Source organism: Ochotona princeps, chromosome 5 (assembly GCF_030435755.1).
Source record: "Ochotona princeps isolate mOchPri1 chromosome 5, mOchPri1.hap1, whole genome shotgun sequence".
Classification (NCBI taxonomy): domain Eukaryota; kingdom Metazoa; phylum Chordata; class Mammalia; order Lagomorpha; family Ochotonidae; genus Ochotona; species Ochotona princeps.
The window spans coordinates 3,716,543-3,738,055 of NC_080836.1; the positions used below are offsets into that span (position 1 = coordinate 3,716,543).

A 21,513-nucleotide genomic window follows, 5' to 3' on the forward strand; every position below is an offset into this window, starting at 1 on the left:
GCCCCTGAGCCTCTGGCGTGCAGTTTTGCAGTGGTGAAGTCAGCCCAGAGCCAATCATCCTATCAGGAATGTGGATTTTAGTAATTGATCTACTTCTTTGTTTGAAAGGCACAGAGACACAGAAGACATAGACAGAGTCAGCCCGCTCTTCCATCCACTGCTTCGTTCCCCAGATGCCCACAGCAACCCAGGCAGAGCCAGGCTGAGACCTGCGGCTCAGGAGTCAGTCTGTGTCTCCTACATGGGTGTGTGGGACTTCAGTGTTAGGTTCAGAGGCTCCCAGAACCGCTAGAGGCATAGGATTTTATTCATCAACGGAGAGTGTCAGGGATCACTCCCTGGTGGGAGACAGTACAGAACCATTTCCACGTGGTGGAAGCTCCTGCATATCGACCATGGCCACCCAGGCACTGCGGTTTATGCATCTTGGGCCCAGGGGATTGGAGCCCAGGGTTTACCCAGCCTGGGACCTGTAGCACAGGGAACTCATCCTGGAGAACTGAGAGAGGGTACTTCCTGTAGGGTGCAGAGGACATTCTGGGGAGGTAAAGCCAGGATAAGCCACCACGCACTCTCTCTGCCCAGCCCGATATCAAGTACTTAAGCCATCGCCCGAGCCTCCCAAGGTGTGCATTAGCAGGAAGCTGGGATTGGAAGTGGAGCTGGGACTCTGATCCTGACTCTTCTCTTTGGGAATGTAAGCGTCTCAAACAGCACCTTAATCATTGCAGTAAATGCCCACCCACACATAACGATTTCTTTCGAGTGATTTATTTATTGGTTATTTATTTATTTTGAAACTCACAGTTCCAGGAGATTGCCATCCTGTAGTTCACCCCCTAGATAGATGTAGCCACCATTCGCTGAAATCGCCAAGCCTCAAAGGAGAGTAGAGCACACATGAATCCCCTGACGTCGGTAGATAACTTTCCTGCACATGTCAAATGGCAGGGACTCTCTGCTCTGTTACGGATAAATTTGTCTCTGACATCTGAAGCTTGAGACAAGTTGTCAGGCCTGGCAATTGGAACAGCTGAGGCGGAGAGGCTGCAAGGATGGAGACCAGACTCAGGCACCCGCAGGCTGGCCTGTCAGGAAGCATTCCTGATTAGCTGACATCCTGGGTGGTAAGGTGAATGTTGTAGGTGGCTCCCATCTTCAGGATGCAAGAAACCATCGCCCCTGGTCCAGACCCTGCACACTGCCACCAGTCCCAGGTGCAGGAAGTGGGAGGAGGTTTCGAGGGAGAAGAAAGTCTCCCTTCACCGGAGGACTGAGAAGAAATTAGTTCAAAGAGCCCGGGTGCTTTTATTTCCACTGGGCCTGGGCAGTTAACCCCTGGGTCATTTCCTATTTAAGAATCCCAGAGCCCCTGAAAAGCTCTTTTGGAAGACACTATTTTAAGCAGTTCACTGGCATGAAATGATGTTTGTCACTCACAGAGGAGCCGAACAATGCTATGGAAAGTCAGGAGTCATCTGAGGGCAATGGAATTCACGGTGGTGTCCAGGGGTCAGAGGCCCCGGGGCTTCCCACCACGGGCCCTGGGGAGCCTCGCTGTGATGGTTTCTGCCTTCTTGGAGTCGGCCCTGTCTCGGAGGCACAGCTGTGTGCTGGCTGTGTATCTCCTTGGCCCTTCTTCCTGCTGTCCCAGGGCTGTGCAACAAGAGCAGGCACAGGGCTGGCTGCTCATTGCGCGTCCTCCTACACTGGGGGCCCGGGGGCTCTCCCACACGTCCTCCTCTGAGCTCCCCAAAGGGTGGAGCCCTCCTCCGAAGAAGCGACTGCTCATAATGTCTCCTGGGTGTAGCCCACAGTGCCTCGGCCACCAGGCACCCAGGCCTTTGGTTCACCCAGGCTGTGGCTGCTTGCACAGGTCCCTTCTGGGCCCCCCAACATCTGTGAGGCTCAAGCTACCCTGGAAAGGTGTTCTGTGGCAGAACCTTGGCATCCATACTGCAGCCAGAAAGGGGCACTCAGAATCCAGCCAGACCCAGCACCATGTACCCCAGCAGGTTCAAGTATGGCCCCAGCACCCCCGGGGGGGAGTGGCCTTGGGGCACTAGTGTAGCATCCCTTTGCCGCCTGATGCTGTGCCTTCCACCTTCTGGGGTGTTCAGGGAGGGCGTGAGACCAGGTGTGGACCTTGATGTGCCAGAGGGGCCAAGGCTGTGCACACACATGCATAGTGCCAGACCTGGGAGAACGAAGCAGCTCAGTGCTCTGTGCTGTGTCCCCAGGGGCACCGCCGCAAGGGGAAGGAGGTAGAATGCCTGTGCTAGCATGGAACAACCGCTAGGTAGATGTTAACCCGTGAGGCAGAAGACAGACCCCAGTGCAGGGACATATACCCGTGGTCTGCAGACTGAGGCGGAATGCTGTGTTGTCTTTCCTTATGGTGTATTGTTGGGACAAGGCGCTACCCATCTGTCTATCGGGGTTGGGAATGTCCATCCCACAGGGTATAGGACACTTGGTCTGGTCAGGCTTGGCCAAGGCAACTTGCAGGTGGAACTTGACATCCGATACCACTGCAGTAGGCCCATATTTAAGTTGATCTTCAAATGATGCTATAAATATCGCAAATGACCCTGGGTAGAGAAAACGGGTGTCTATCCCTGATGGCACCTGTGGATGCTTTCGGCTGTGACAGGAAAGTGGAGTCATTGCCACGGAAACCTGATCACCCTCAACACCTGACAGCCCCTCTGAGGTCATGCCACCTTAGGGCACATTTCCCAGGGCTGCCAGTCACCCCTTCCCTGCATGTCCTGGGGCTATAGGAGCAGAGCAGGAGAAGAAAGGCCCACACACACACCAATGCCAAGGCTTGGAGCTCTGTGACATTGCTGGAAGCATCCTCTGGAGGAAGCTTGCAAGGGCAACAGTGCCCTGCTGTGCCTGACTGTGAACACAGGCCCCTGGCAGGCCACAGAGCACACGGTGCCTCCAGAAGCAGCTGAAGGTGTCCGAGGATGCCAAGCCAGCCCCGCGCAGCGTCCCTGGCTGCAGTTGCCTGGCCTCCTTCTGCTTCCCCTCTTCTTCTTTGTCTTCCTTCTGCTTCTCCTTTGGGAGTGTGGTACCCTGCCAGCAGCTGACTCAGTGGAGAACAAGGGAAGGCTGTGGGCACAGGAGATCTCTGGAGAGGGGATATCTCGACCCCTCATCTTGCCCAGGCAGGGAAGTCTCTGCATGCTACTCAGCCTCTGCGTTCTTACCCACCCCCACCCTGCCCACACACAATGAAAGCACGGTGCAGACACTCGCACTGCCCCCATCCCAGAGATCAGTGGACTGAAGGCTACTGCCTCCTCCTTCTTAGCCACACTGACATCACACAGGAGCACTCCAGCTCAGATGCTCATTGGGATGTGCTCTGTGTTCCAAGGCCTGATCTGGAAGCTGTCTGGAAGGACAAGTGGCCAAGGCCCCTCACTCTCAGGTTCTGTGATGCCAGGATGAGCATCCACATACCATTCCAGTTGCTTCTCGCCTTCACGCAGCGCAGGAACTGCCTAGCCAGCTGGAGTGACTTCAGTAGCTCCAAGCACGTTCCCCTTTGTCTTTTATGGTCCCTTTTATTGTTCCTTGCTTCAGCAGCCTGGGCTCATGCAGAGCAGAGCAGGAGGGAAGGAGCCTTTGAGTCCTTCGATCTGTCCTCCTGGTGGCATGGTGTCCCTGAGCTGTCAGAATGTGGACGTGAGGCACCTGCTCAGAAGGCAACATTGAGCTCCTGAGGTCACTTGGTAGCCTGTGTGTTTCTGCAGACATAGGATGTGGGACGATGTCCTAGGGGCAGCAGGGCAGGTCTGCACTCAAGAGCTCTATAGCTGTGTCCCCCAGGCTACCTGCAGGCAGGTGATGCCTGCTTCCTGACCACCCTGATGCTTTAACTGCCATAATGTTAGAGAACATATGGCTAAATACACCAGCACTGCCCACTGTGCACGTGCGCACATACACACGCACACACAGAGATGCACATGGCACTACTTTATGTATTTCAGCTCGGCCCTCCCCTGAGCTCTAAGGCCCAGGTGATGCTAGTACTCCCAGCTGTTTTCCCCTATGTTGTTTGCATTGTCCTGAGTTGGGCCTTGGGTCCTTGAGTGGCCTCCGCAGGTAAGGCTGAGTCTGAGTGTACGCAGGCTGTGCTATGCCTGCAGGGGCCTTCTTTCTCTCCTCTTCTTCCAGCTCATACAAGAGGCTCCTCCACCCAGATGTGCCTCTGATAAGCCTTCCGGGGTGGAGGAAGTGGAGCTCAGTGCCTCGTATCAGGCATCCACAGGGGCCCCGTGGCCAGCACTGGACAGTTCTGATAGTGGGTACTAGGGCAGCCACCCATGGGTCACATCTCCCCAGCATCCCATGGTCCCAGCTCCTGCAAACAGGAGCTGTGGGACCTGGGGGGAGTTCTGTTAGGCATCGGAGCAGGACAGGCATGTGCTAGCCACAGGATCTGGTTGGGAATGTGGGTCTGACCGCTGACAGAAGGGACAGTGAAGGGGGCACTAGCGAGGCCTGGGGGCTCCCCACCTGTCAGATTCCACCTGCCAGCCCCTGCATGGACTTGCTACTGTCCCCAGTTTGAGGCCCTAAGACTCACAGGAGAAGGAAAATGTTAAAGTCTTCAGGTGAACGTGGCCGTGCCAGAACGGGAGCCAGGCTTGCTGCTGTCTCTCCCTGACACATACACACACGCTGCTTCCCACAGCACACGCCCCCTTCAGCAGCTCACCTGATGTTGCCTGCTCCACCTGCCACTCAACGGGCGAGGGCACATGAGGATCTGGGCTGTCTGGAGATGCCATGCCATGTGTGGGCACACTCTTCACTGTCTAAAATTCAAACTTACTTTGACTACGTGTGAAAGGTTTTTCACTTTTTATTTATTTATTTATTTATTTTATTTGAAAAGCTGACTTTACATTGAGAGGAGACACGGAGTTCTTCCATCTGCTGGTTCAGTTCCGAAATGACAGCTAGGACCAAAGCAAAGCTGATCACAAGTCAGGAGTTTTCTCCTGGGTCTTCCACAAGGGTGCAGGGGCCTAAGGACTTAGCTATCCTCTGCCACTTCCCCGGGCCATAAGCAGGGAACTGAATTGGAAATAACATGAACCAGTACATATGGGACAAGGCACTTGCAGGTGGAGGTTAGCCTGTACACCACCATGCCACCACCCCACACATGTTAATTATATTTTATCTCAGAGCTTGAGCCTAGGAGGATGGCACCTGTACAAGGGCCTTGGAACAGGTCCCAGGTGAGTCTAACATGCAGCCCGAATCCAGAATCAGGAGCAAAGCTCTCTGTGAGTGAGCTCACCCACTTGGGAGCCCCAGGCTGAGCTCAGATCCAGAGACCCCCAGGTGGCTGGATCATTTCTAGCCTTTGAGAGATAGCCCAGGACAAGGAAGGATTCAGGCACTGAGCCATCGCACCAGGCCTGCAAATTCTTCTTGTGTTTATCAGAGATGCTAGCACAGCAGTCCGACAGGAGACAGCCTGACGTCTGTGCTTACCCTGCCTCCGCTAAGATTGTGTGTCAATTTCAGTCCTGTCTAGGGGATGCTAATACCCTGGATGGGAACGCCCAGGCACAGCATCCTGTTTACGGCGCTGGGCCATGCCGGTCCACCCATTCCTGGGAATCCTTCACCTACCAACATCCGAAGTGGAACAGGGTCTTTCAAACGTCCTTTGGTTAGTCTTCAGGGCATTTGTCACTCTACAAAAGTGCTATTTAATTTAGATGGCCATTGATCTGTGTCATGTGCATTCATCTGAGAAGAAGCAAAGTTCTGCAGGCATGTACGTCTTTGCCTTTCAGAGACTCCTGTTGTGCAGAGAGCAGCAACCCTAGACAGGGCGCTGCAAAGACAGATAGGCACTTGTCGGGGTGATGACCTGGGGCATGCTGTGGAGTGTGGCCATCAGCTGTAGGAACAGCAGGACGATGGGCAGAGAGGTGGCGGGGCAGGGGCAGAGAAGGAGAGAAATGAGTCATCCTCCCCAGACAGAGAGGAGACAGGAACCAGGGCAGGCAGCTTCCTGGATGTGCCACACATGCAGAATGAGGAAGTAGACGCTTGGCCCCCTGAAGTTGCTTTCCTGCTTGGACAGCCAGGGGAACTGAGGCGAGCAGAGGGGAGCCAACCCACAGCAGGAAACGCTCCGAAAGCCTGGCTGTGCCAGAAGATAAGCAAGCACATCCTGCCTGCCCCATCACAGCTTGACTCTCGGACCTCCCACCCAGCCCCCACTTCTCTATGGAGCTCTCTGCCCCTGAGGCCCTGGGCGTGTGTGTGCGTGGGCGTGTGTGTGCGTGCGCGTGTGCGCTCATACGCAGGAGCCACCCTTAAGCATGCTTCTCCATGTTCAGAGAGGGCAGGTGCCAGGATCCCGTGTGGATGCCAAAACCCAAGGATGCTGAATTTCCTTCTGTAGCCACAGAGCATCTAACCTGCTCACCTTCTCTGCTTGCAGCATCTTACACATTGTCAGTGCTGTGCCAATAGCTGTGACACTGCATTGTTTAGAGGATAGTGACCAGATCAATGGGTGTGCTCAGTACGGCTGTCATTTTACTTAAATACTTTCCCTCTGAGGTTGGTTGAGTCTGCATGTGGACTGAGCATACAAAAGGCTGTGTGTGTGCAGATAATAAGAGCGTTGATGCGTCGGGCACCACCCCGCTGGGGACCATCTGTAGGGCTTTGTGTCTGTTGCTGCATGCATCCTTGTCCCCTTGTCTACAGTGGAGGAAATGGGGTGGCTGAGAAACAGGTGTGTAACCAGGACCAAAAGATGCAGGACTCACTGCCCATTTTCTGTGCAGCAAAACTCAACACTTCTTGTGCACCCCCTTCCATCCAAACCCCACATCGGAGCTCTTCTAGAATGATTCTGGAAAACAGCAAATGATTGGCATGCCTGTGTCATCCTCTTCACAATCCAATGCTCAGGTCCACATGCACTGGTCTTGCCCAGCACTCATCTGGCATAAAAGCCACATGGCAGAGCCATCACTGCAGCCATGGTGAGCACCTGTTGGGGAGGGACTGCCCTTGGGCTATGGGGTGCACAGCCTTCTGAGTCTGAGCCCCCTCACCACACACAGCCCACTGCACTGGAACACTGCGGAGCTCACGAACTTTGTCTGGAGTTGTCAGGGCCCTTCTGGCTTGGGTGGGGCATTCTGTGCAGGACCAGGAGATGTGAGGCCCTGCTCCCTGCTCCTGGAGCAACGGGAAGCTCGGGGGCAGTGTCTGCAGTGTCTGTGAGGCCCTGCTCCCTGCTCCTGGACTATCCTTCCTTGCCGTCCTTCACCACGGCACCTCAACCTTTCTCCCCATAACTCCATCCAGCTGCCTTGGAAAGTCCTGTTATCTGCCTTGACATGAGGCACTTAAACCCCTTCATCAGCACAGCTCCATTAGCGTGTTCTGTTGTCTTGATTTATTATTTATTTTGATTTGTGTTTGGTTAGTTAGAGAGAAGGAAAGAAAGTTTTCCTTCTATTGGTTCACTACCCAAATAGCTGTAACCCCCAGGAGTGGCCAGGCTAAATCCAGAAGTTTCTTTTAAGACTTTCATGTAGCTGGCAGGGGCCCAAGCACCTGAGCTGACCTCCCTGCTGTTCCAGGCCACCAGCAGAGCACTGGATCAGAAGTGGAGCAGCTGGGGCTTCAACAGGCACCCGTGTGGGATGCCTGGTGTCACGGGGGTACGCTGGTTTCTATTTCATTCAATTTCCAGTTGACATGTATTGATTGTATTTATGGACTGCCATAGGATATTTTGGTATGTGACCTCTTAGGGGATGACTAAATCAGAGTATTAGTCACTTTGAATGCTTACCATTAATTTCTGATGAGAAAATTTAGGATCTTACTTTAGCTTTTGTTTGGATAGGAACCTAAAAGTAAAAATAGGGATAAAATAGGCAAGTGGAGTTGCACTAGACTAAAAACCTTACACACACAATAATGGAAACACAAGTAACGCAGAGGTACAAATTATCAGGGGGTAAATGTTTACAAATCCTACCTGGAGTAGTAGGTTAACATGCATGGATACAAAGAATTTAAATCACTCAGTCACAAGAAAACACAGAAATCTGTCTTAAAAATTGGCAAAAGCAACATTTCTCAAATGAAGGAGCGTATGGACCTTGGAAAATGCCCATTGTCATTACTTATCAGGGAATACACTTTACAGTCACAGGTTATGCCCCCTCACACCTGTTAGAATGGTTGTCAGAATATGACAATGGCCAATGAAGAGACGACAAAAAGGGAACCCTTACATGCTGTGAATAGGAAACAATATTACAATTCCTTTAAAAAAATAAAAATAGGGTCTGATTCGATAGCCCAGTATCTAAAGTCATTGCCTTGCATGCTGCATGGTCCCATGTGTGCCGGTTCTAACCCTGGTGGCCCTGCTTCCCATCCAACTCCCTGCCTGTGGCCTGGGAAACCACAAGCCCAGAGCTTTGGGACTCTGCACCAGTGTGGGAGACCTGGAGAAGGCTCCCGACTCCTGGCTTTGAATCGGCTCAGCTCCGGCCATTGTGGCTATTTGGGGAGTGAATCAGCAGACAGAAGATCTTCCCTCTGCCTCTCCTCCTCCCTGTATATCTGAATTTCCAATAAGATCAATAAAATCTTTGAAAAAAACAGTGTTATGAAATGTTTTTAAATAAATTTAAGACAAGTAAAGATAGGGCACCGTGTAAGGCAGTGATCCCACATCTGGGTGCGCATCCCAGGGCAGTCAGATCAGTTGTCAGAGAGGATGTTCACTCATGTGCATTGTACCACTAGTTACTCTCGCTGCGAACTGGGAGAATTAAGTGGGTGAAGAACATGGGGGTGCACACACATGAGGGGGCACCGCTGAGCCATTACAAAGGCTGAGCTCTTGGCATTGGCGACACTGCGGATGGATCTGGAGACCGTTACTGTCAGTGCAACAGGCCGGGCACAGAAAGACAAGGAGCTGTCGGTCTCACTGGCATGTGGCGTCTTAAAATAGTTACTTCCTTAGGAGTTTGGGGAATAATGGTACCTACAGGCTGGGGAGACTGGGGGAAGACTGAAAATGAAGTTGTTATTATGTGCGTTTAGCGGTTCAGGGTGTTCTGTTGAGTGCCAGGGTAAACATAGTTGATGATACTCTATGCTTCTCTGAAAAACAATTTTGGTTTTTTACTATTTTCACTATAGCAAATGATTGGGATAAATTCTTGAGATAGTAAATCTACTTATCCTGATTTAAGCATCTTGCATTGTATACATTTATCAATAATCACATGACACCCCATCAATATGCATATTTTGTGCATTTAATAAAAATAGGAACACATTTTGAAAAGCACACAGAAATTCTACCCTCTGTGACAACGTGAGTGAATGTAGGGAATGTGATATGGAAGAAGTGGAGCACAGTGGTCACAAGCAGGTGCAGTCTAAGACAGACTCGGGAACGTCAAGAGCCAAAGATGCTCACCAAGGGCTGGGAGGGACTGGAGAGAAAGGAGCAGTGCCGGGCAACGGCCAGAGTCACAGCTGAACAAGAGAGAAGCGCACAGATGTTCCACTGCTCAGGGTTGTGATGCTCATGAGTGGCCATGCGCTGTGCATGCCGCAAGAGCCTCGCAGTGGGAGCTGGGACGGCAGGCGACACCAACGTTCTTCAGGCTCTCCTTCCTCACTGTCAGACCTGTTGGCTGGCTGCTGGGCCCCCAGAAACCCAGGGGACAGACTGGGACTAACTAAATCATTATTATTTACTCATACACCTCCACTGAGGGGCATTTAGCCATGTAATTAGGTACTGAATTATGTTGAGATACAATTACATGCCTTGTTAAGTGATTGAAGTGCTCCAGAGAAGTGATCAGTGCAATAGGCAGCGTGCTGGTGGGTATCAGGGCACGTGAGCATGACGCTGGCCACTAAGGGCTCATTGATCTGAACTTGAATCCCATGAGAGCAAGTGTGAGTGCACACAAAGGCATACAGGCACACTGCACTAGCAGAGGATACCTCCATGTACCCAGGATCCCACAACATCAGGAACTTAGTGAATGATTCATTTGCACATCAATGGAAGCTTCATGTAGCTTCCATTGTCACTTAGGGAAGATTAGCGAGGCTGATGCTCCAGCCTGTGAGAGACAGGTGCACAGGGGAACTCCCAGTTAGGACAGCAGAACAGAGCTGCCCTTGCCAGACAGCATTTTATCCACATCAAGTGTTTATTGGTCTTGAGTTGTGTCAGAAGCTTTGGCATAAAACAGAGCCCAGGTAGCTTGGAAATAACTAAGACAGACAACCATGAAACATTTTAATGATGCTAGCAGTAAGTTGTTGAGCAAACTACCATCTCCAGGTTACATGCAACCTTGGGATGTCATTATACAGTCAATTGACTAAAAACAGTTCTGAAAATTTTAAGGTTGCAAAAAAAAAAAAAAAAAGTGACAAACTGTCTGGCCAGAAAGGTTCCCTGCATTTTACAAAAGTTGAGGAGTTGCACACGGGTTGAGGGGACAGTAATCTAAACTTGGAGCTTCAGCAAGAGTTTGCAAAGGCTCAGAGTCTTCCCAGGAAGCCTCCTTCCAGCCACCAGCAACCCACCGACATTTACACACTTGTGTGCACACACACAGAGAACATCCATCAAAGCTGGTACAAGGACCATGAGAGTTTGAAGGTGCTGAACTAGGAGGTCATGGAAGTTACGATCAGACCCTCAGAAGGAGCGCCATCAGCTGTACATCCACACACACAGCTGTCCCCCGACACCGAGGTTCAGGGCAGGGACAGACAGCCTGCCTCTCAGGCCACCTCTAGCCTCAGTGCTGAACGGAAGCTTCCGGCGTAGCCACGGGCTCCCATCAGGGGATGGAGTGAGATGGAGAGAGGAACAGCTCAAGGAAACAAGAGCACAAAACACAGTCTAAGAGTGCCCAGACTGTGACAAATGCCATCAAACATACTTGCAAGTACCCTCAGCCTCCCTGGTCCCATCCCGCTCCTCTGCATAGCTATGCCTGATCCCCACATGCACACCACCCAAAGCTCCCCTCGCTGTGGGATATGGGTAGTCACCCCAGATCCCTGCAGCACAGATCCCCCAACCCTCAGAGACCCTCATCTTCCCCAAGACAGGCACTGTGCAGCCATATCTCTAGCATGGCTTCCCTGTGCTGTCGGCACACACACAGCTAACTCACCTCATTGCAGCAGCATGCTCTGCCCGCCACTGCCCTGTGCACTGGCACGACACGGCCAACTCCCAAGTCTCCTCCCCTGCCCACCTGCACCGCTGCCAGCTCCTGCTAGGCTACCTCCACATCTTCCCTCCAGACACTCACAGAACACCTCCAAGTTCAAAACCTGACCTATCCCACTGCCCCCACCACTTTGTTCCCTGCTTCCTCCACATGCAGCTCGTGTTCCATTGGCCATCGTATTAGTCCCTCCCTGGGTGTCATCAGTGCCTGCGGGAATACACAGGGAATCTTGGCCACACCATCCTACTTCTACATAAAAACAGACAAAAGCATGGAGCATAATCATAGTTGGAAGACCCACTGCGCTTTGAACAAGGAAGTAGGAGATGTGGGTGGGAAAGAGATCGAAGTTGTGCACAGGGCTCAAAAGAACAAGAGATGAACAGAGGAGACCAAGAGGATTAACTGAAGCTGCAGGTTTCACTATCGGCTGCCCTCCCATGAGACTGAGCCTCTCCCTGAGGAGCCGCACCCAGCTTAGAAAGTGAAACTTCTAAAGAGCCTTGAGACATAATCAAAGCCAGGAGCCCTAGAAAGCCAGCGGAGTGGGACACCAGGCTGTGTCTGAGGGCCCTACTGGCTAGAGGCAAAGAGACCCTAAGAACTCCAGAGAGGCAGGTTCTGAGCCGGTCGAAGCCAGCCCTCGCCCTGAACTCCAGAGAGGCAGGTGCTGAGCCGGTCGAAGCCAGCCCTCACCCTGAACTCCAGAGCTTGGCTGTGTTTCCACCTGCAGAACACAGGGTTGGAATGATCACGTGTGCTCTCAGGCCCAGCTCCTGTTGCTCTGTCTGTCATGCAGCCCGTAGTGATGGCGGGAGGAGACCTGTGCACTGGCTGCTCTGGCTCCTGGCTGCGTGTACATTTCTGCCTTGTGCATGAACAGGTCTACTTGAAGCATCCCCCAATGGGTTACCCAGAGGGCAGATGAAGGCGAGAATCATGGGGCAGTTCAGAGAGGGTGACAGGGTCCTGCTAACAGCCTCCCAGTGGCAGCTGGTGGGAGGCATAAGAGAGACAGCCTGGTGGGAGTCAAGGGAAGGCCTGCACAGCCCTCGTGGTCTGATTCGGCTGTGGGATAATGGCTAATACCAAAGCTCCAGTCATCGTTCCTGACTGCAAAATAACACCCGGTTATCAGAAATGGCTCGAAACATGCAAAAAACCATACGAGGGGGCACTTCAAGAAAGTTAATGGAAAATAGAAAAGATAAGCTTATTTTGATGCCCCAAAATACTAGAAATGTGTGCAAACTGAAAAAAATGATGAAAACTTTGTTTCCTGAGAAAATGCCTCACATAACTGAGGAAAAAGTTACATCTCTCTCTCTCTCTGTCCTCTGGTTTTCAAATAAATAAATCCTTTAAAAATATATTTAAAATATACAAGCAGAAGAGATTCCTTCCGAATCCAGGAGAGTGATAACAGTGCCGATTGGCAAGAACTCTGCAGGGAAGCTGGGTCCTCAGATTGGTGTCTGAACAGTTGGTGTCACTTCTGGCACCCACACAGCTCTTTAGGGAGGGACATCTTATCACTTGTGTGTTGTATGGGTTTGCAAATGTTTGAGGAAGCAGCGAACACTGTCCATGATCTGTGGTGCTGACTGAAGGACAGGGGATCCACTGTGCTGTCCACCGCAACCCAGCAGACCGACGGTACCAGAGTTTCTAGGGAGGCTGATTGGCAGAGAGACCAGAACAGCAGAGGGAGATCAGCCAGGCTCTCAAACATCTGCATGAACCAGAGCTTGTTGTGGAAATTGCTGCATCCTGGCCTAACTGTGGCTTCCAAGGTGGAGGCAGGGGCTGAGGGCTGGAGGATGGATAGAGATACCTGTTCTGACATGGATGACAGAGGGAAGGACCCAGGCTTCAGTATCAGCATGCAGGTTGTGAGCACTACAGGTTGATGGTTAGGGGGAGGAAAGCATGGCCAGGCTGTTTTATGGCAGTCAGACTAGCATAACAGTACCACACCGTGCTTCCACTGTTGACTGGGTGCTGCGTGCTGGGCTTCATGACCTTCTTGTTGACCTTGACACAGGCAAGCACATACTAATGAGGGTGGCTGAGGACGGCTGAGTTATCGTGGTCCCCACCTGACCTGTGGATTGAGTTTGCAAGGCCATGTGAGCATACCCATTTGAGCATACCCAAGTGAGCATGCCCACTTCTACATGGACAGGAAAGGTGGACCTCCATATCCTTTATCCAGCCGCTGCCTGAAGCCCAGCCTCTGACATGGTTACTAGACATCTGTAGTTGAACACAGGCTTTGGAGACCATCTTGCCCAAACCAGTAGCCTCATTTGCTACTCTCTCACGTTCCCCTCCCCCCATGCTTCTGTCCTGGGCTGGCATGGCCCACCCAGGCAATCCAGTCCTGAGGAAACTGGGGAACAGCAGGGACGAATGGAGATGAACTCTTTCTGGATGCATCCATAGATGCGTGTGTTTCTACTGGTTATACAGTCAGCTGCTGATGACAGGGGCTTGACCTCAAATATGAAAGCATGGCTGGGGTATAGGTAATAGAATGAATGGGCATAGTCATGAACTTGTCCATGGAACCCAGGAATTCTGGAAGGATTGCTGATGGCTGAGTCCCCGCCACCAAGTCCTACCCCTTGCAACTGTTTACTGGACACTTGACCACAAACGAACTTGAAAAAGCTCACAGAAATAGAAGTAAAATGTACTGTGGTTTATTATGGTACAAAATATTTTGGGGTTTTTTTTCGTAATACACTTTTTATCCCATCAACTCTTTGAGGACCCTTCATATACATACACTTCAAAATCCTTTCACCCAACTTAACTCATCCTCCAATTCCATTTTTCCACAAATATCTGAAGCACTCTCTCCAAGGCTGTCAGCAGCCGGCCTGGGGCAGACACCACCCAATTTCTTCCCTTCAAACCTGGGACTGAAAAGCACACGGCTAAGTCACAGTGACTGGCTTCCAGGGAAAATTGATGGATGATTAATAAGCCACTCATTTATTTCCTTGGGTGCTTATGTGCTAAGCTTGAATATGATATCCATTCAGGGAGCAAATAATGAATCATCCAAGGAAGGTTAATGTATTTGACCTTCCCTACCAAAAAAGAGAAGTTAGTCAATGAACTTCACCTGTCAACTGATGTATGCTTCACTTGCCAAGGACACTGAAGAATCTAGAGTGGAGGCAAAAAAAAACCAACCCAAAGCAAGGGGAACATGCCCTGGCTGCAGAGGTGACGGCTCTCCCAAATCTGACCTTCACAAGAGTTCTTCGTACACTGTCATTTTCAACCAACACCCAGCACTTGCACTCAGTAACAACGTCCTGGGCAGGCCATCCAGCCGTGGATGCTGCCGCCTCCCCATTGCTCTCATCAGCTTGAGCAGCCATGCAGCCCGTGGATGCCGTTGCCAAAGCCCAGCTGGGCCTTGTTGTGTTCTTGCTGAACATGTACCTAGCTGTGTTTTTGCCACGGGTGTGAATGGCTGTGTCCTTGCTGATGTGATGGCTTATTTAAGCACTTCTCTGTGATCACTGTGCTAACCCAGCTCCCTCACTCTGCTCTCCCTGTTCCGGGTCTCCAGGAAAGCCTGGGAGTTGTTACTCTTGTCCCCTGTTCTCTGCCTGATTGTGATCAGAAAGAGGTGTCTGGCAGCTATGCTGGAGACAATAAGCTCTCAGTGCTGTGATTCAAGTGATCATCTGAATGGGAAATGACCGTCATCCCTGCCTGCTACAGTAGGCATAGCTAATGTCACGGGGACATGTGGTTTTCCATGTTTGCACTGATATGTCTACAGTCTGGCTATGGTTTCTCATTCACCCTGCTGAGTAAGCAGATGTTCTGTGTAGACGCCCACTCTCCTTGTTATGCTGGCCCACCAGTCAGACCAGACACCTCTACAATGGACCCACTGTCTTTTAGCTGGATTTCCCCAGGAGAGCTGATGGAAATTCCTGTTTGGGGCAAGAGGTGACAGCACCAGTTAGGTACCAGCTGTTGGGTGAGCCCACATTTTGGAGCCTCTGTCTTCTGCCTGTGAAGTAGGTTAATGTCAGCCATCTAAAACAGAGTTGAAGTGAAGAGCACGAGGGACGGACAGTTGATGGAGCGCCAGGCAGATAAGGACACCCCCCAGTGGTCCGTGAGAAGCACAACAGGGCAGCAGCATGCAAACTCCAAATTCCCAGTGAGTGCCTAGCAGTGCAGGCACAGGGGCAGCTTGCTGACTCCCGGAGTGACCTGGCGCTTTTCATGGCGCTTCCTAGTCCCATCAGTGGTCCTGCCGAGCCTGGATCATGGCTGTGCACTATGCAAGGACCTGCCTGTTGCTGCCCATCTGAGCTTGTTCCCAGCACTGTTCACGCATGTGTAGATATGTGAGTTTGGGCTCAGGGCTGACTAAACATGCTGCATCTTCCTCTCTCACCTCAAGATTTTTTCTTTCTCTTGCAGAGGCAGACCCAGGGATGGCTTCCACCATAACGGACATCGCCATCATTGCAGGTGAGCTGGCATGGCAGGACCCTTGGAGCAGCCAGCAGAGCTCAAGGCTCAGGCAGGAGGTGGCTGCAGACAGTGCTTTTACACTCTCAGGGCTGACTGTGGACTTGGAAAGGAGGAGTCCAGCCCAGGGCAGACTATCCAGGTGAAGGAGGCGTGGCAGGAGCTCAGAGGACGTCCATCTGGTCTCTTGCACTGAGAGCTCCATCCCAGGGCTATCAACACGCAATGACTTGGGATGGACAGGAGCTGGCTCTGGCGAGAATAGATTTAAGTAGAGTGAGTGGGCAGCTGGACCGACCTGAACTGCCTTGTCTTCTGCTGCTTCTCCCTGAGCCACCCTGTGCCCTACTCTGAATCCGATGCCCCTCGCTGCTCCTATATCCTAAGGAAGGCTGGCACACCTTCACCTTGTGCTGGGCCCTGGGCTTGTAGGTGACTCCCCACTGGGACACAATACTTGTCTTTTCAACAAGTTCAGTCTCAGGAAGGAGTTGCTTGCCCTGTTTCCTTCCTTCTACCTTATTAGTGGCCGAGAGGAAGTCAACAATTGAAAATAAAATGGGACCCAGCATGGCAGCCTAGTGGCTAAATCCATGCGTTGCATCCACCAAGATCCTGTATGAATGCAGGTTCATAACCTGCTCCACTTTCCTTCCAGTTCCTTGCTTGTGGCCTGGGAAAGCAGTCAAGTATAGCTCAAAGCCCTGAGACCCTGCACCCACATGGAAACCCAGAAGAAGCTTCTGGCTTCTGGCTCCTGGTTTCGGATTGGCTCATCTCTAACCGTTGTAGCCATTTGGGATCCGCAGATGGAAGCTCTTTCTCTGTCTTTCCTTCTCTCTGTAAATCTGACTTTCCAATAAAAAAAATATTGTAAATAAAATAAAATAATAAAAATAGAAGACAAAGCAACAACAAACCATCAGTTTTTCTTTAGGATTTGAAGGGTAAGTGTGTTGGCTCAACTAGCTAATCCTTCACCTCCAAGCACTGGGATCTCATAGTGATGCCAGTCCCTGGCCCAGCTGCTCCACTTCCCATCCAGCTCCCTGCTTGTGGCCTGAGAAAGAAGCAGAGAGGGCCCAAAACCTTGGGACCCTGCATCCAAGTGGGACACCAACAGGGAGCTCCTGGCTCTGGCTGCTGGCTTCAGATCAGCTCTGCTCCGGCAGTTGTGGCCACTTGGAGAGTGATTCAGTGGACGGAAGAGCTCTGTCTGTCTTTCTCTCTGTAAATCTAGTTTGTATCCCAGCTGTTCCACTTTCTATCTCGCTCTTTGCTGGGAAGGCAACAGAAGACGACTCTGTAACACCCGTTAGAAAACCAGCTGGGGTTTCTGACTCCTGGCTTCAGCTTGGCTGAGCCCTGCCTATTGGAACCATCTGCAGATTGAAACAATGGATGCAGGATATTTCTCTCTCTCCCCCTTTCTCTCTCTCTCTGTCTCTCTCGTTCTCTCTCTCTCTCTCTCTCTCTCTCTCCCCCTGTCTCTCTGTAGCTCTTTAAAACAAATAGATCTTTAAAAACAGTTCATGAATGAATGGAATTAAAAGGTAACTTCACTTCAGTGAAAATAAATTTGAGATTCATTCAGTTGGTAGGATACAGACAGTTCATGAACAATGTGCATTATGAAGAATCAGAGCTAGCATTTCCAATTTCTTGACACCAAAATAAACTCAGCTTTTAATTCCATTTTCCAGGAAACTAGAGAAATCAATTCTTCCCAGGTTTCCAGGCCTTTCTAGTTTTGCACAGCATCCCATGTCACAGGAAACTTTGTTGGGGTGTCTTTGTTTGAAAGATGAAATTACTGGGTGTCTTGAGTCCCTGCCTTTGGAGCAGAAGTACATACCTGCTGAAGGGATGCGGAAAGGAGAGAGGGAGAAAGAATAAAGGCCTTTTAGATGGGGAAGAATGCACAGAGGTTGGGAGGAAAAAAACAAACAAGAGCGCTCCTAGATGGGATTGGCATGGATCCTGGCCCAGCCCCTGTGCGTCCACCCTCCTCCTGTCCCAGCTCCCAAATGATGCCTGTCCTTCGGCCCTGTCTCAAATCCTGAGTGATGCCTGTCCTTCGGCCGTCACACTTCCCCCCTCCTGTCCCAGCTCCCACTTCTCCCCTTCTGTCCCAGGTCCCGAGTGATGCCTGTCCTTCGGCCCTGTCTCAAGTCCTGAGTGATGCCTGTCCTTCGACCGTCACACTTCCCCCCTCCTGTCCCAGGTCCCGCTTCTCCCCTCCTGTCCCAGGTCCCGAGTGATGCCTGTCCTTTGGCCCTGTCTCAAGTCTTGAGTGATACCTGTCCTTCGGCCGTCACACTTCCCCCCTCCTGTCCCAGCCCTCGAATGATGCCTGTCCTTCGGCCGTCACACTTCCCCCCTCCTGTCCCAGGTCCCGAGTGATGCCTGTCCTTCGGCCCTCACTCTTCTTCCCTTCTGCAGGTGTGATCGCTGCTGTGGCCTTGGTCCTGGTCTGCCTCCTCTTCGTCATGCTGCACTACATGTACCGGCACAAGGGCACCTACCACACCAACGAGGCCAAGGGCACGGAGTTTGCCGAGAGCGCCGATGCAGCCCTGCAGGATGACCCTGCTCTCCAGGATGCTGGTGACAGCAGCAGGAAGGAGTATTTTATCTGAGGGACACCAGACCTCACCTCCCCAGGGCCTCCTCCCATTGCAGGATGGAAAATGCAAACCCCCAGCCGGCACCGCCCTGCAGGAGCTGCACTGCCAGGCAGTCCATGGAACACTGGCGTCTTCCTGAGACCCTGAATGCCCAGAGCCAGTTCTGGGAGAGCTCAAGCTGGTAGAGACAGAGTGTGGAGGCTAACCTTTTCTTTGCCAAGAAGAGTGACATTCTGGTCAGCCAGATGCCTTAGGAAGTTCTCCTGTTTTCTTGGTGTGCAAGCACCATTCTGGATACTCCAAGCCAGGACATGAGACCTTCATGCACAGACTCGGATGATGGAATCAAACGTCAGCGCTTGGCATTTGAACCGAGCAGCAGGTGCCTTGGGGGAATGGAACGGCTGTTTCCCATCAATGCAGCTCAAAATGCTTGGGAATAAATTCAAAATGCAACTGAGCCTTCAGAGTCCGCTAGCATAGCTGTAATTGTCGGAGAAGATGAAAGCCACCCTGGACCTGCTCCCCCACTGTTGATTGTGTGTTCCCTGACTGTGTGCCTGGGGAAGAGGAGGGAGGGAGTCGTGAGTGGTGTCGTTTGCCACACAGGCAGCAGCTGCAGGAAAGGACCGTTATCATGACTGTCCCTCTAGAAATGGGTTGTGGCAGCATTCAGATGGTAGTCGGAGCACTGGGCCCCGATGCAGTCTGGAGAAAGGGAGCTGTCCAGCAGCACCGAGGGAGCCCCATCCTTGTACACGCACAGTGGCAGTGGAACCGACAGCCAGCAGCACGGGCTGCAGAGACCCACTGGCTTGGGGTCTGGGATCATGTGTGGGTCATTTCCTTTACATCCCAGGGCCCAGGGTTCTCATAATTCATCTGAAATCCTCAATGCTCCGAATCTGAAACCACAAGCACCAAGTGTCACAGCTGACTCCACACTGCAGTCAGTGTCCTAGTGCATGTACACTTGAAGTGCTATATAAAGCTCTCTTCAGACTGTGTGGAAGGTGCCAGGGAAACGGAAGTGAATTTATGTTTAGACTTGTCTCTTAACCCAGCAAGAGCCCTCAGGGTATACATGCAAACATCCCCACATCCAAAGCCTAATGCCCTGCTGGTCCAAAATGTCTCAGATCACGGGTATTCAAGCCACAGTCATGACATCACAGCCTCAAGGGCTGGAACAAATGGGGCAACCATTCAGTGCTCTCTCCCAGTGTCGGTAACTGAGTGGTGTGGACACTGTGGGTGTCCTGATTAACAACCCCTGGTTGCACCACTTCTGCAGTAGCCAGGAATCACAGGATGGGCGGCATCGCCACTCTTCCGGGTGAGGCTGTGCAAGATGTCCATCCGATTATGGAGACTCTGCCGCCACCACCCACGAGACAGCAGAAAGCTCCCCGTCACCCTAGGAGGATCGTGTGGTTCCGGGCCCAGAGTGTACTGAGGGAGCAATGGCCACCAGCCGAAGTAGATGAGACCCTGGAAACTGAAGAGGGCTTGGCTAGCACATCCGCTCTTGCCCACAGAGGGCAGATGCCAAGAACCTCCATGGGAATGAGGCCTAGTGGAGATGGGCAACGATTGGCTTTCTATCACCTCACAACACCCAAGAGAACCACAAGAAGGGAATAGTTCCTTCGCTTCACTCTCTGTAACTCTTAGCTGCAAATAAATAAATCTTTAAAGTCAAATAAAGAGGGTTTCTTGTGAAATTAAATGTGGACGATGAGATGCTGACCTGGAGCCAGGCTAGCGGGACCAGGCACACTGTAGTATGAACACCATAAGGCTGGGTTGTCCAAGCTAATCCTGTCCAGATGCCCCAGGGACAGAGCGGTCTCAGACAAACTGCAAGAGTGATATAGTCACATACAAAAATAGGGAGAACCTTTTAGATACTGCATGCCCGTGTGAGTGTACACACACACCCACACACACACCCAGTGCAAGGCAATGCGTAAGATCCTTCAGCTCAGGGACAAGTTTGCTTGATGTTCACTTTCTCACCAAACAGTGCAATGGCATATACAGCAGCCGTACCACTAGTGCTGGGTGGGGTCAGCAGACCAAACATGGATGATGAAGTCCCCACACACTGCAAAGCAGAAAGGAGGAGAGGAGCAGAAAGAAGGACGTGATTCAAGAAGAATGGGTGAGGAGAAAGGACTGGAAACAATGGAAAAATGCGCGAGCAGCACCTGGAGGAGTCCCAGTGTTTTTGAACAGGTGACATCTCGGCCTTCTCCATAAAAACCTGGCTGGCAGATCTCTGCTCTTTAGATCTGCAGAAAATCTAAAGGCTCAGAAAGCTGTTATAGCTTGCTAAAGGTCACGCAGCTCCTATTGCCAGGTGAACATCTGAACCTGGGCCTGCCTGACCCCCTCCTTTTCAGCAGAGGGGAAGCTAATCAACAGGAACCCCTTGGACATCAGAGAGATGATAGAAGGACTCTGGAAGACACTCACCAGGGCCTGGACCTGTGCGCCCTGGGCCAGCCTTTCTGCCATCCCTCATGAAAACTAGCTTCATGTCAAGTGTTGAGAAGAACAAGTAGGGGTGCAGCCTTCCCGCCTTGGCTGATTGAATCGATGGCAGGAAGTTCTGTTGGTCCAGTCATGCCTCATTTGCACCTCAATACCCAAGGACTCGTGTTACCCTGGCCATTCTTGTCAATGTAAAATGACCAGCCAACTTACATCCCAGCAGAGCATCCACAGGCGTCCTTCAAGGAAGAGACAGGTGCTTCTCCACTTGCACTGCTCTCTGTAAGTCTACTGTGAGTGATGTCCACCGGTGAAACTGCATTTAATGAACACAACCTATGGAACATCTAATTAGCCTGTCTTAAGCGTGTGGAACACTTACATGAGCCTGTGTTTGCCAAAGATGTCTAATACAAAGGCTCTTATTACACAATGTTGGCTCTCTCATGTAACTGGTTGAATACTGTAGTGAAAGTGTAAAACAGAAAGGTTGTATAAATACACTTAAACATAATCGCAGAGTTGCAAAATCATTTAGGCAAACAATTCTAAGACGGGTAGTGTGTGTG

The 21,513-nt window shown here is 51.5% G+C and overlaps 1 protein-coding gene across 1 annotated transcript in view; it reads left to right on the forward strand.

Annotated features, from left to right (window-relative positions):
* Window positions 1–18,908, forward strand: part of GYPC (glycophorin C (Gerbich blood group)) — a 28,611-nt gene extending 9,703 nt beyond the window's left edge. The window contains exons 2-3 of the mRNA XM_012930709.2: window positions 15,771–15,821; window positions 18,264–18,908. Coding sequence (XP_012786163.2) covers window positions 15,771–15,821; window positions 18,264–18,460 — 248 coding nt within the window. The 3' untranslated portion in view covers window positions 18,461–18,908. The remainder of the gene's footprint in view (window positions 1–15,770; window positions 15,822–18,263) is intronic.
* The last annotated feature ends 2,605 nt before the right edge of the window (window positions 18,909–21,513 follow it).